Raw genomic sequence first — 13,649 nt, forward strand, 5'->3', positions numbered from 1 at the left:
GTTTGGCCAATGTACATGGCAGAGGGGCATTGCTGGCACATGATGGCATATATCACATTGGTAGATGTGCAGGTGAACGAGCCCCTGATGGTATGGCTGATGTGATTAGGCCCCTGAGGATGTCATCTAAGAATAAGGAAACTAGGAGTCATCATGGGTTTGATTGTTTTTGAATGAAAGGGCAGTAGGCTCAGGGGGTGTCATACCAGAAAAGATCACCAAAGCAGTGGGGAGGGCTTGGTAAGAGGGCCAGCAGTGACGGGACATTCAGGGCAGGAGGGGAAAGAGGGCTATGGTGGGAAAGCAGGTAGGTGGGCTTCAGGCCAACTGGAACGAGCCAGGCTTCCCCTGGAGTGAAGTGGCCTTTCTTGTTTGGAAACTGTCACATGTTCTAAACCTGGGATGGTGAGTGTGTGGGGCCATTGGCAGTAAATTGTGGCTAGAGGGCACAGATGGCACAAAGGGAGCCAGGTGCAGGTGGATCTGCCATAAACCATTTTAAGTGTCCAAGTGCACTGTGGAGGGCTCTTTGCTGCTGAAACTCAGGGGTTGGCTGCTCCAGGAGGCGGGGCACTGGCCCCAAAGGCCCAACTGGGGAGGCACAGCCTCCGTGTGAATGTGCTGGGAGAGAAGCACCGAGAGATAGGTTGGGGGTTTGATGTCTGCTTACCACACATCTCCATTTCCCTAGCGATCTAATTACGTTATTTAACTGGGAGACACCAAGCCCTTTCCACCTGACTCCTGTCAGTGGCATGCTGGAGCCAGACTCTGAGTGCGTGGTGAAGGTGACCTTCCAGCCCCAGATGGCACTGGTATACGATGCGATAGCAGTGTGTTGGTTTGGAGACAATGAGGAACAGAAGAGGACCATCAAGCTAAGAGCCATCGGTGAGGCTTTCTAGAGTGTAAAGGCAAAAGAAGCCAGCACAGTCCATAAGCATAAGAGTCTGTGGAATCATATTCCAGACAAATGCACAAAGAGGCCATGACTAATGGCCCTTCTGTTGTCCCATGCGAACCAGGGGTGGCCAAAGTGAAGCCCGCAGGTTGAAATTGGCCCATGAAATTCTGTAATATGATGTGCGGCCATCGTCATCTTTAATAGAGAGAGAGTGTGGAGACTACAGGTCCCCGCATGCAGTGCTGCGGCTTGGTCCAAAGTGGTAATTCTCTTGCTCTTCAGTAACTTGATGTGGGAAGACAAGGTGATTTAATTTGCACAGTAGTAAAAACACTAGACGCAGCAGGAGCCTTGCCTATACTAGGGCTCTCATGAGTGCTACCTGTTGGAGTTTTTTTCTAAGGCCAAAGTGTGGTTCCATGTGGGCGATTATCTTGTTACTAAGATATAGAACTGTTCTTTGCCAAGGGCCCTGCTGGCGTAAAGAGAACAGCCAGGGCCTGATGTGCGTTATCAGGAGAGTGACAAACAGAAGGATTTGCCTGTTGATCGTGTGTTCTAATTTATAATAGCCAAATATCCTCGCCTTCTGGTGAGTGTGCTGGGGGAACTGGGGGAAGATGTCGAGCCTGGGGACTTCCGGGACGTGCTGTGCTTTGGTTCTGTGGCTGTTGGTGCCACTGTGGAGAGACATGTGGAGATCTGCAACCCAGCCATGGTGAGTTGGCAAGGCGGGTGTAAGTCTGTGTTCCTCCCAGACCTCAGCCGCTAACGCACTTTATTCTCCCTACTACAGCTGTACAAATAACCTGGGTGTATGCAGGGGAGAGCGCGGTGGGGGTCTGCGTGTCAGGAAGCTGTGAGCGTGGGCACGGAATAAGGCTGGCGAATTCTAGAGAGACAGATAGATTTATACCCAGTGAAGAAGAGCCATGCGTTTCTTTCTTGTTTCACTGGGCATCAGCCACGCTGAGAGGGTCACTTCTCAGAGCAAAACTGGACTTTGCAAATGAGCGAATGAATATGACGCTTGAGGAAAGGGGGGTGGGTGCGGTTGGCAGTGAACTCGAGCCAGGCATAGTGCAGACAGCACTGCGCAGGCTTCCCCCACCTCTACAGTTCTGCCAGGGCACCTCACTCCTGACCCTTAGCGCCCCGCTATTCTGGTCCTAGCCACCCTGCACCCACATCTGCCAATGCTGGTCAGGCAAATGTCCGATGGCAACACACAAGATAAATAATACCACGGTGTCCTAATTAGCCAAGCAAACTGCCTTTCAATGCTCTTAGCGATGGCGCTAAAATCTGCTGATACACCCAGGAGCCCTGCTGACTTCGATGGGGTTGCATAGTTCTAGCCTGCCCTGTGTTTCAGAGTGATCCCTGTCTGTCCTGGTGCCAGGGAGGTGTCTTTCTTGGGTTGGTGGTTTCTCATTCCCAAATGCCTCTCCTGCAGCTTGTTTGATGTGTCCCCGGGGCTCGCCTAAGCCTCGCCGGCGAGGAGGACATGCTCTACCTTAGGGCTTGAGAACCTTGGTGGTTTTCCATCAAAACAAACCGCCTGTTTCACACTTCACGGGTTGGATGTGGAAGGGGATCATCGATTTAGAAGATAAGAGCACAGGTTGTAAAGCCTGAGAAACAGACTAAGGAAGCCTTCCCCTTTAGATTACTCTTATTTCTGTTGTGAAAGCACCCAGAAGCCCCAAACAGGGACCCGGGCCCTGTTAGTCAGTCAGTCCCTGGCCTTGTCTAAGATTCTTACACGGTAAAACAGATGGCTGAACAGACAGACGGGGGTGGGGGACAGGAAGCAGTAGAGATGGGTATCAGTCACTAGCCGCACCCTTCTGCAGCTTTACATTCCCGTTGGCTGAGGCTTTCTGGGACACAAATGACGACCATCCCTAAAGAAGCAGAGCTCTGTGTAAGCCTGAAAGCTTGTCTCTCTCACCACCAGAATAAAAGAGATTCCCTCGCTGACTGTGTCTCTCTACCAGCCCTAAAAGCAGCCCAGCAGATGGCAGCATTTCCTGGGAAATCAGGAAAGGCACCTGCTTTACACTGGGTAGCCTGGTGACCCCAAAGGAGGGTGAGCGGACGGGCATTTTGCTGTCAGGCCTCATTGGCTGCTTAGAGTTTTGGCTGAGTTTGCTGCTGAGCAGACTGAGGGACAGATAGTCAGTGACCGTGCAGGTGGGGGCTGTGCTGGCTTCCTCAGACAGCTCTGCAATGCACCTCAGTTCGGACCTGCCGCACCCGGTGGCAAACCCGTTCCTGGTGTCTCCTGACAGAAGCAGCTAACGTTGTTGCTTTGGGAATGTAGGCAGATGCCCACTAGAAACCAGGGAGAGGTTCTCCCCAACTCACGTCACTTGTGACTCGCTATAAATAAGACCCAGCTCTCCAAGGTGAAAGACAAGTACATTTGCCTACGCAGGGCTCAACTGACATAAGAACACAGAGCTTAAACTGATAGTCTTCAAAATGCAGAGCAGCCTAGTCTGGACCGGAACGGTATAAACCACTCATCTTCCCCTCACAGGTCAGCGTCCCGTTTAGGATTGAGAGAGCAAAGGAACCCCTGCTCCGGGATTATGTCTTCTCTTGTGATGTCACACAGGCCATTGTTCCAGCCAACGGGAAGCTGCTTATCTCTGTGCGCTTTAGCCCCCAGACAGTAGGGGTGCAGAGTGTGGACTATTTCACCATCGAGCCGGTAGGGAACCTCACCCAAACGGTCCTGAAGGTGATTGGATCATGCAAAGGTATCAAAGGACAGGCCCCCGTGTCTTCAGGGCCCCGTCTCACTGTGGGGTAGGGGAGTGGCTGACAGTGCCCCAGTACATGGGCTGGGACTGGCCTTCTGCAGGGTTCCAGTGGAGTGTAAATTCTACCACTCGCTTGTGCTCGGGCATGAGGCTATTGGAAGAGCACATCCCGCTGTTTGCTGAGGCAGATTGGTTCGGGGAACCTGTCAGATGATTCGCTTCTGATTTGGGATGATCCGCTTGGGCTGAAATAGAGTATGCTGCAGGGATAGAAATTGGTATGAAAGCCCCAGGCATTGGTTGTTGTTCCAGGTCCCTTGGTGTCCCTGCAACATTCCTTGGTGAACTTTGGCTGGCTCAGCCTTGGAGAGTGTGTGACGCAGCCTTTGGAAATCAGCAACATTTCGGATGTCCCTGCCTATTACCAGTTTGACATTGATGGCAGAGAGAGCGTCTTCTCCTTTGACCGCCCGTGTGGAGTCCTGAGCGGGATGGCCACTCTCATCCTGAGGGTGACCTTTCGGCCTACTCACCCTATCGTCTGTTACCGCAGAGTGGTTTGCCTCGTCCATCACCAGGTAGGAGGGGCAACAGGTGACGCTGTTACTGAGATGTCAGAGCACAAAGGAAACCTTTTCTGCTTGGGAACTTGCATCAGAGAGGGGATGAGTCAAATGCTGTTGCAGAGCCTTGCACATCGCTTGGTTCTGTGTCTCCAGAAAAGGAAGGGATCTGTAAGTGGCAGGAGAGGGCTGCATGTCGCTCTGCTGAGGAGATGTGTCTAGGGTCAAGGGCTAGTGGCGTCTATTCGGTCTGGCTGTGTTAGGCACCAGGCAGCTGCGCTCCTTTCAGAGCAAGACGTTTGTCACCAACACCAGGTTAAAAAATGAAACACAAATTGCCTCCCCCACCTTGTTTGGTGATGAATGTCGGGCTATGAAGACAGACTGTGTTGGTACCGGTTGTGCTACTCAAGCTTCCCCCACGTGACTCTGCCAGTACACCTCAATCCTGACCTGCAGTACCCTCCTATTCCAGCGTGGGGCTCTCTTTCACAGCTCTGCCAATGTACCATAAGCCTGGCCTACAGGGCCCCCCACCTCAACCCTGACCTGTCTGCAGCGCTCCCTTCTTCTAGCCCTGTAAACCCATCACTGCGTCTCCTCCTAATCCAGCCTGGGCCCTTTCTGAGCAGACTCTTCACTGGGGTGTATTCTGCCAGGTGGTGTGTTAGATCTGCAAACTCGTGAGTCAGGTTAGGTGTCTGGAAACGAAAGGCTGGTGCACTGACCCTGCATCGTGGCCATCTACATCCCTCCCTAATTCCAGCAAAGATATTGGGCCAAATCCAGAGGCAATGTCAATGGTGGTGTGTGTTTACGCAGTGCTAAGTCTGTAACTTACACCGGGGTGTGTGTGTGTGTGTGTGTGTGTGAGATGCGTAACAGGAAAAACAGCCAACCGCAGGGCAGTCAAAGTAGCCTGTTTCCTGCAAGTGTTTCTGGCACTTCCCCAGAATCCATTGTTCCTGGATTTGTTTGGTACCTGCCATTCTGATACAACTAAACCAGCCATCCTGCGGCCAAGACACCTCTTGTGGTACAGGACCAACATGGCACGAGGACTGACCTTCTACCCACCGGACATCCTGAGTGCGATGCTGAGGGAGGGGAAGCTGCAGATGGATGAAAATAGAGCCCTCAAGCTGCCTCCACAGGTATGGGCTGCCCTGTGCAGATGCCACGCTGCCCTTGCTCTGCCCACCAGGGTACCGTTGCCCACTGCAGATGCCAGGCTGCCCTCATGCTAATTATGCAGTTACAACTGTACATAGCTTATATTGGCATTCATCTGCCTGAGTTCTTATCCCAACTCAGTTACTAGCCCACTGTGTGCTTTTGAACTAATCGCTGGACCTTCTCCTGCCTCAGTCAGCCTCCGATGGAAATTTGGCTAAAAAGCAGGAGCCTCCTTGGATCCCAAATGCTGAGCTTCCCTGGGGAACACGCTATAAAGGGGAAGTCCTCTGTGCTTAGCTACAGCTTGCTGGTCACATTGGCAGCCAGGACTGTGAGGTCACCTGGGCTCCCATGTCTTGAGAGTAATTTCCCCGTAGGGAGCGTGCTTTGCTGTAGTGTTTACCCCTGGGCTAGACAGAGATCTGTTTCCTTCTCCTAGGTCCCTGAAGATAAGCCCCCTGAGGAGTACCCATACATCGACCCCATGACTGAATACTTCCACGATGGCATAACCAGCGACCTCACCACCTTTCCCCCTCATGTCAGTGTCAGCGTTAGGGAGTTTGATTTTGGTTGCTGTGTGCGGCTCCAGGAGGTGGAACCACTTCCTCTCTGCCTGACCAACCACACGAAAGGAAAGATCACTGTTACATGGATATGCAGGCCAGAGAGTCCCTTCCGGGTTACCCCTGAAACCTGCGACATCCCACCTCTGAAATCCACAGCCTTTCGCCTCGTTTTCCAGCCCTCTCAGCTGAACACTCTGTATGCAGCAGAGCTGGAAGGCTTTGCCTTCTACAAGGTCAGTAGGAATTACCAGAATCCACACCAAATGCAGCAGCATTAATGTCAAAGGCTTGACTGAAATCTAGACCTATGGCTTTCACCTTGTTGGGCCTAAGATCTGTCCACCCCAGTGCTCCAATCCCAAGGTAGGGAGTGAGTTAAGGAGCAATCGCATTGCCACAACACTGCCTGGGTGGGTTAGGCTGAGTTGGCTTTGTTTAAACGGCATTTTGTCATATCAGACTTTCTCTGGTCTTAATGAGTGGCCTAGAGGAGGACAAATGCTCCCCAACCAGCTGCCTGTTCCATTGCTGCTCCTTCCCTCTCTGTGGGCAGGCTTGGAAATACCCACAAAGTTTGACAACAAAATGGTTGAGAATCATTTCACTGACACCCTCCTCTTGCCATGTCCTGAGTTCAGGCCGGTCAGTGTGAGCAGCAGGATGGCTGGGGAGCGAAGAGTTGGTTCAATCATCCAGGACTCAGAAGACCAAGGTTGAGTTCCCATCTCTTCCACAGGCTTCCTGTATCACCTTGGGCATGTCACTTAGTTTCTCTGGGCTTCAGTTGCTGTAATATGGGGATAAGCGCACGTCACAGGTGTGTGGTGAGGGTAAATGCATTAAAGATTGTGAAGCTCAGATACCTGCAGTAGTGCGGAACAGATAAGTACATAACTTATCTGGCATTGGGATGTCACTCTCTGGAGGTCATTCCTGATCCCGCCCTGACCGGCCCTGCTTCCCTGACGCAGGTCAGCTCCTCCGTATCCCCGGAGGGTGGCACTCCTATGAATGGCTGCTCATGCTGGCCCGTGTGCTATCTCATTTGAAGATGGTTCTGTGACACTTTCCCTCCCCACGGATGCACGATTCTGTCTCTCCTTTGCCTGCAGGTGCTGAGACACTACAGTAACATCGAGGAGGACAGCACCATGTGTCCATCCTGGTGCCTGACCATCCGGCTGAGGGGCCACACCTTTGAAGCAGATCGGCAGCACTTCATCCCGCATTATGTCCTGGACTCCCCCAAGGTGAGTGTGGTCGGCGTGTGTCACCTGGATAGTATGTGGTGAATCTTTGATGTGGAGAGTCCCGGAGTACGTAACCCTCTCTCCTGCTGACCCAGTCAGAGATATGCTTTGGGTGGCTTCCTACTCTATGGAGAACTCCCAGCTTAGGACAGGTGTGGGGGGGTCCCCCTGTATCCCAGTTCTCTTGTGTCCCAGCTTGTAGTGAACAGCTTGGTCCTTCCTGTCAAAGCTGATCTCGTCACTGGTAAGGACTGCTGAGATAGCCCCTCTCCCCGTGTGCCTTAGCCAGTCTCCAGCCACTGGGGGCGGGGGGGGTCAGTGACAGAGCAGCGCACCAAGACTTTGTTGGAAGAGAGGAATGTGCTATGCTGAGGGAGGCCAGGCCTGAGGCCCTGAGAGTTTCCTGTGCTGGGTTCAACGCTCAATAACCCTCCTGTTTTACACTGGCTGAGAGTCACTCCGGTCTAGAGAACAGGGTTGCATCGTCCCCTTTGGGGGGTGGAGGCCCTGGGGGTCCAGAGTGAGGGGACTCCCTGAGGGGGCCCATGGCAGAGACAGACATGCTAAGGCTCAGAGAGGTGCGGCTCCAGGAGGTGGAGGGGCTTAACCCCAAGAGAGAGTGGACCCCCAAGAAGGGCTGTCTCACTGAGAGGGGCACCCCCCACGGACTGCACGGGGCCAAGAGTGGGCACGATCTGTGAGTCCATGACAGAGGTGTCCTGCAAGGCAAAGTGAGACGTAAGTTGTGCTCTTGCTGCTGCTTCTCCCGCACAGGGGTCGTCCTTCCCATGAGGCAAAGGAAGATCTGACTTGCTCCGTCTCCAGGAGCCTACAGCCTTCTAGGAAGAGTCCTCTTGAGAAGTCAGGCGAGACTCCCCAGCTAGCCCAGAGGCACCCAGCAGAGGGGCTGCCTTGGTAACTTGCCAAGAATCCAATAGCCACCCATGATTTGCATAAAGTGGAGCAGGTTGCAGCCATCTTTGTCTTTACCCCAAAGTGGGGCCTGCAGAGGCTGCTGGCCCCAGTGTGCAGCGTGGCTGTTTGGATTGGTAAGAAGCATTGCATGCTGGGCGTGGAGTCTCAGCAGGCCACTTCAGACAAATAAAGGAGTGGGCAGGTGCAGTCCTCACAGCTCCATGGGTTGCTGTCAGTCTGTTGGCCGCACTTTGTCCACCTTAGAGTGAATTCACTTTCTTCTCTTGCTTCCTTAGAAGTAGTGGCAGGGTTCACCAAGGGCTCAGGCTGGTGCCTGTCAGACTCCAGAAAGGGGAATTCAACTAGACAAATATTTCCCGTGTAAACTGGCCTTCTGAAATGAACCCAGCCCTCCCGGCTCGCTTTCTGTCCGTCAGGTGTTCCCTGCGGTGGGTCCGAACACCAACACCTACCGCAGCGTGCTGCTCTGGAACGTTGGCACCTCCCCGATCACCTTCTGCATGAACCAGGACACCTGTCCCTCTGTCTTGGTCAAACCCTGCTCAGGGTACGTAGCCCCAGGAGCCCACCAGATCTTCTTTCTCTCAACGCAGCCGGCGGACATGGCCACACACCAGCACATCCTGTCCTTGCAGCTGAACTCCTATCCCAAGTACACCCAGGTAGGGCGAGGGTAGAAGGGCTGTTTTGTTCTCTCCCTTCGTGATAACCTTCACCGTGGGCCTGGTTATTTCTCTTTTTTGGTACTTTGGTTTCTTCTGTTTTGGAAATGGGAATTTAAAGTCTTCTAAAATGTCCTTTGGGTGGCATCAATATGCCCATTTCTTATTGGCACAGCAGGTGCCTTCCAGGGCCTGGTGCCCCTTGTTCTCCTGCCTGCCTTGTGCCAAGGTTTCATCAGGACTCTCCGAGACAGCACAACAGGCAGGCCCGGAGTCCTTCCCCCCTCCGAGCTCAGCCCTGTTGTGATCCCAGATGCCTTTTGGAAGGAGCTGCAAATTTGCCTGGTCCTTTTAGAGTTCAGCTAAGGTTTCCTGCTACTGTCTATTCCCTTTCCCTGAGTCCCACAGGAGATCCCGCTCCGGAGCAGTGGCGAGTCCCTTCTGTTGCTCTTAGAAGGAGATGGGAATCTGTACTTCAAGCCTACCTGTGTGGGGACCTCAATCACACGCACTTACACCATAAAGAACTGCACAAGGTTACCGATGCAGTTCAAGTGGAAGATCCAGGAGTCTGACAGCAAGGTCCTGTCCGTCAAGCCCGCCACAGGGGTCATCCAGCCCAACGAAGCCTTGGTGAGTTCTGCCGAAGTCATTTTCTTCCGCCGTCCACCATACAGCTGAGAGCAAAAACACATGGCAGCAGTTCACAGCCCCATAGGCCAAGAGCAGAGGGTGCCAGGACATGTCTTGGGTAGGGTAGCTAGCCAGCTTCCTCCAGCTTGATCCTGAAGTAGGTTTGCTCCACCACATCCTTGTTTCCTTCCAGACACTAGGAGCAAATATATTGTAAACCACTGTGCAGGTTTCCCTCTGCACCTCCTGTGGAGGGTAGCAAGAACTGGTGCATCTGAGAAGGCCAGGCTGCGAGTGTCTAGGCATGTGTTCCCAGTAAGAACCCCCAACACAGGGGTCAGGTAATGGGCAGAGACCCAATCGGGAGTCAGGACAGAGCTGAATGGAAGGATGGTCGCTGGAGTGTGACTGAGACACCAATGAGGAAGGAAGGTGCTGTCTGTCTTATACACCCAGGATTGTCAGCTGCTCCATAATGTCTTTGGAATTGACTCCCTGGCCTGGGCTGTGGAAAGGCTGGGAACACCAGTGACTGCCCTCTCCCTCCTGTGATTCCAGGCTCAGGCATGGACCTTTACTCCTGGGGAGGAGACCAAGTATCTCCTGCGAAGCTGGGTGTCAGTGTGGAGAGCCCAAGGGAGTTCAGGCCCTGAGTCTCCTGAGAGCACCCGCTACACCCTGCGGGTTATTGGCGAGGGGGCACTGGGCACCATTAGGGTAAGTACCAGAGTGTGGGAGAGGGGGAAGAGGAGGAGTGTCTCCCCGGGGGATTAATTGGCTAAGCAGAATCTCCAGCCTCCTAGTAAAGTACTAGAGGAGGGTGGGACAATGGTGCTTGGAGCCCAATGGCAGCTTCTTTCCAGAGGGAGGGAGGTGATAGTAGAGGAAAGAATGTTACTCCCGCTCTGCTGTACTTCTGGGTTGGCCTTGCATTCAGCAAGAGTCCATCACCCATCCATCCTTTTGTTATCAGGTGCCTATGCAGTTCCCCTCCTCTTTGCGTGGGGCAAGGCTCCATAGTAAGACTACAAGTCCCAGCAGGCAATGCTTTATCATCTCTATGGTACATATTGGGTCCCAGAGTCAAACTTTGCACATCCCTGTGCTACACTGTGTATATTGGCCTAGCCCGATAGCAGCCTTGTCCTGCCCCCTGAGCAGTCTGCGCTGATGTAACAATACCAGCCTGATCCTTGTGTGCCGGCTTTGGGCTCTAGGCTCAGGAGGAGCAGCGGGACCTAGGGAACATTCTGGTTGGCGGCCGGCAGTCCTGTGACCTTGTATTGTTGAATAATGGGACCTGTTCTCTGAACTACATCCTCCACGTGGAGCAGATAATCACAGGACCATGTGACCCTGAGGAAGTCCTCAGCGATCCGCTAGGTATTAAAAGAATGTTTGGGGAGGCGGGATGGGGGACATTGGGCCTTGCTTTCTAAAATGGATGAATTGCTCTTGCCAGCTTGAGAAACACCTATTCTTTCTGTGACAGCTGGTATGTTTGAGAAGGTACAGGTGTGTCCTGTCTGGCTGGCTGGCTCTCATTTTATACTGGGTACCTAGTACAAACCTCTGCCACTAATATTAAAGCTGTAACAAAGTTCTACTAAAACAAAAGCTTCCTGTTCTCATCACTCACCAGTTCTGCCAATATTGCTCACTTCAGCTGAAAATTTCCATGCTGGGGCCCTGCTCAAAGTTTCAGCTCAAAGGGTAAAATTTTGAGCAAAATCAATTCAGAAGTTTTTGGATTTGGAAAAAAACCCCCACTTTCTTTTAAAAATAATATCAGTGCACAGATTTCTAAACAGGGCTAGAAGCAAAACCATCTCCAGATTGACACTTGGAGCTTGTCCTGGAGAGTCCTCCATGAGGACTAGTGTGTGTCCGTGTTTGGTTTGGATTGAGCAGTTAGGTCTGTTTGAAAATGGCACACTGGGTGTGTGCAGAACGAATATGTACATTCTGAACACGGTGTATATAGCATTATATATATAGAGAGAATTATACTGGGACCAAGAGGTCAGTGCCCTCCCGGTACTCACTTCCTTTCCTTTCTCTCGCAGCTTTAGAGCTGGATCATTACAAGGGGATGATTCCTGCAAGGTCAAAGGCCATTGTCCAAGCAACCGTCAGCCCAGCCCGTCAACTGCATTACACCTGGTCAATCAGTTACACCATTTCCACGCCCAAAGGTGAGAGCCCTAGCTTGCCAGGAAGGACCAAAAGGGCCGTTCCACTGCATCCAGCCAGGGGGCCCTTTCCACACCAGACATAAACTGTCTGAATCTACCAAGATGTCAGCTCCCAGCTGCGCCCCTCCCTCCATTCCCAGTGGATTACTCTGTGCTGAACAGCTCAGCTGGACTCACAGGGGATGTTTTTCTTTCTCCCTTGCCCCCATCCTGTCTGCAGAGATGGTGACGGTTAGACACAGCTGAGCCCTGGGGTGCTGAGGCAGAGATGGCGTTAGACACAGGGGTGCTGAGGCAGAGATGGTTCCCAGTCCACCCATTCCCCACATTGTCCCCTCTCCTCCACATGCTGATGCCCCACCCATGCAGCTTCCCGTTATATGTTTTATAACAGACATGTTCGTGTGTTGGTTGCTTCTGACACGTGTGCCCAGGCATCCCAGGCAGGGGTCTGGCTCTCCGGTGGGGATCCAGACCCTACTTCTAGCCCACCCCGGGCAGCTTCCCTCGACATTGCACTGACTAGTTCTTGTCTTTTCTCCTGCAAGCTCTGGATCCTGCAAACACCGTAGGGGAGCAGCAGGCCCTCTGCTGTGTAGTAGCGACGGGCGTCTACCCCTCTGTCTGCGTCACGGATGTGTGTGCGGCAGGAAGTGCCCGCGGCATCAGCAAGCTGCACCTCTGGAGGCTCTTCGCACTGGAAACTCTGAACCAGTACCTGGAGCGAGACCCCACCTCCGCAGAGCTCACCTACAGGGTTCCCACAAGGCACAGGTGACTAGAGACCCAGCCCAGAGGAGCCTGTAACCTGCACTACAATCCAGGAAGGGAAAGCATGGCCGGAGGGTTTGATTTGCAGCTCGGTGCCACCTTCGCTGACAACTTCCCAGACCCAAAGCAGGCAGCTCCTAACCTCTCCCTGGCCCACTGCCTGTGCTCTGTCTTGTCCTTTCCCCTCTGCGGGGAGGCTGTAAGCCTTGAAACTTCACCTCGCCTTTCTCCCTCTCTTCTCGGGTCCATCTCCATGGACTCAGCATTGCCCTGCTTCATGTGTGTGAGCCTGCTGGATGGTAGCAGGGCGTGGAGGACGGGAATGAGTCCCACCCCGCTCCCCTGTCTGCAGTCATCCCGAGGTGATGCACTGAGCCTGGGTGGGCACTGCTCTCCCTCAGGCCCCCATCTCCTCTCCAGGGGCCAGCATCCGGCTGAGCTGCCATTCTGTTCCTGGGGTTCCTGGCTATGACCTGTGTTGTGCCCGCTCTAGGCACTAAGTGCACTGTGCCTACCCAGCATGCTCAGCCCTCGCGGGGTGTTGAGATTCCCAGTGTGGCAGTTTATGGGTGTGGAGGGAAGAGCCACCTTAGACAGAGGCAGCTCTCAGGAGGAGGGGAAAGTGTTTAAGCATCTGGGTGCCTCCTCTCTGGGCAGCTGATGTTCCTGGAGCGTGGAGCCCTCATGAGGCGTGAAGGTCACTAGCTTCTGCTGGTACCCAAGGGAGGAGCCTCCCGGCAGTTGTGTTGCATCCATCTCCTGCAGCACCTCCAGTGAGCTTTCCCTCCTCTTGGCTTGATTTCATCTCCTCTTTCTCTGCCCTGCACAGCGTCTGCCCAGTCCCCCCCGTGCACACCCCCGTCCTGCTGGATTTCAACTTTGGGGCTGCTCCGATAGAAGCCGAGCCGTCCGTGGTGATCCTCATGCTGGAGAACAATGGGGTGGTGCCAGTGGAATGGTACGTAGCTCTCGTTAAACCCCGTGCCCTCCTCTGGAATCAGAGCTGCCCCGGGTATGGAGCCGCTCCCAGGGCACTGAGGGCACTTGGCATCCAAGGGGCTCTATGTTCTGAGGGGTTGAGCTAGAGGAGACTTGACAGGGGACTTCAGCAGGAGGGTTCTGAATACCCGACTGGGCTGAACTCCGTCCTATCACCCGCCTGGGGTCCTTCTACAGAGGAAAAGCCAGGGTCGCTGCCCAGCACAAACTGTGCGGGACT

At 53.5% G+C, this 13,649-nt stretch overlaps 1 protein-coding gene across 1 annotated transcript in view; it reads left to right on the forward strand.

Moving 5' to 3' along the window:
- The first annotated feature begins 292 nt into the window (after positions 1-292).
- The window catches only part of CFAP65 (cilia and flagella associated protein 65), a 35,613-nt gene continuing 22,256 nt past the window's right edge, over positions 293-13,649 (forward strand). Inside the window, exons 1-15 of the mRNA XM_029910496.1 lie at positions 293-405; positions 692-891; positions 1,477-1,622; positions 3,450-3,672; positions 3,988-4,253; positions 5,192-5,392; positions 5,854-6,216; positions 7,096-7,233; positions 8,586-8,831; positions 9,240-9,464; positions 10,023-10,181; positions 10,682-10,847; positions 11,531-11,659; positions 12,208-12,433; positions 13,260-13,388. Coding sequence (XP_029766356.1) covers positions 293-405; positions 692-891; positions 1,477-1,622; positions 3,450-3,672; positions 3,988-4,253; positions 5,192-5,392; positions 5,854-6,216; positions 7,096-7,233; positions 8,586-8,831; positions 9,240-9,464; positions 10,023-10,181; positions 10,682-10,847; positions 11,531-11,659; positions 12,208-12,433; positions 13,260-13,388 — 2,930 coding nt within the window. The remainder of the gene's footprint in view (positions 406-691; positions 892-1,476; positions 1,623-3,449; positions 3,673-3,987; positions 4,254-5,191; positions 5,393-5,853; positions 6,217-7,095; positions 7,234-8,585; positions 8,832-9,239; positions 9,465-10,022; positions 10,182-10,681; positions 10,848-11,530; positions 11,660-12,207; positions 12,434-13,259; positions 13,389-13,649) is intronic.

Source organism: Terrapene carolina, unplaced genomic scaffold (assembly GCF_002925995.2).
Source record: "Terrapene carolina triunguis isolate 2854851 unplaced genomic scaffold, T_m_triunguis-2.0 Scaffold62, whole genome shotgun sequence".
Lineage (NCBI taxonomy): Eukaryota > Metazoa > Chordata > Testudines > Emydidae > Terrapene > Terrapene triunguis.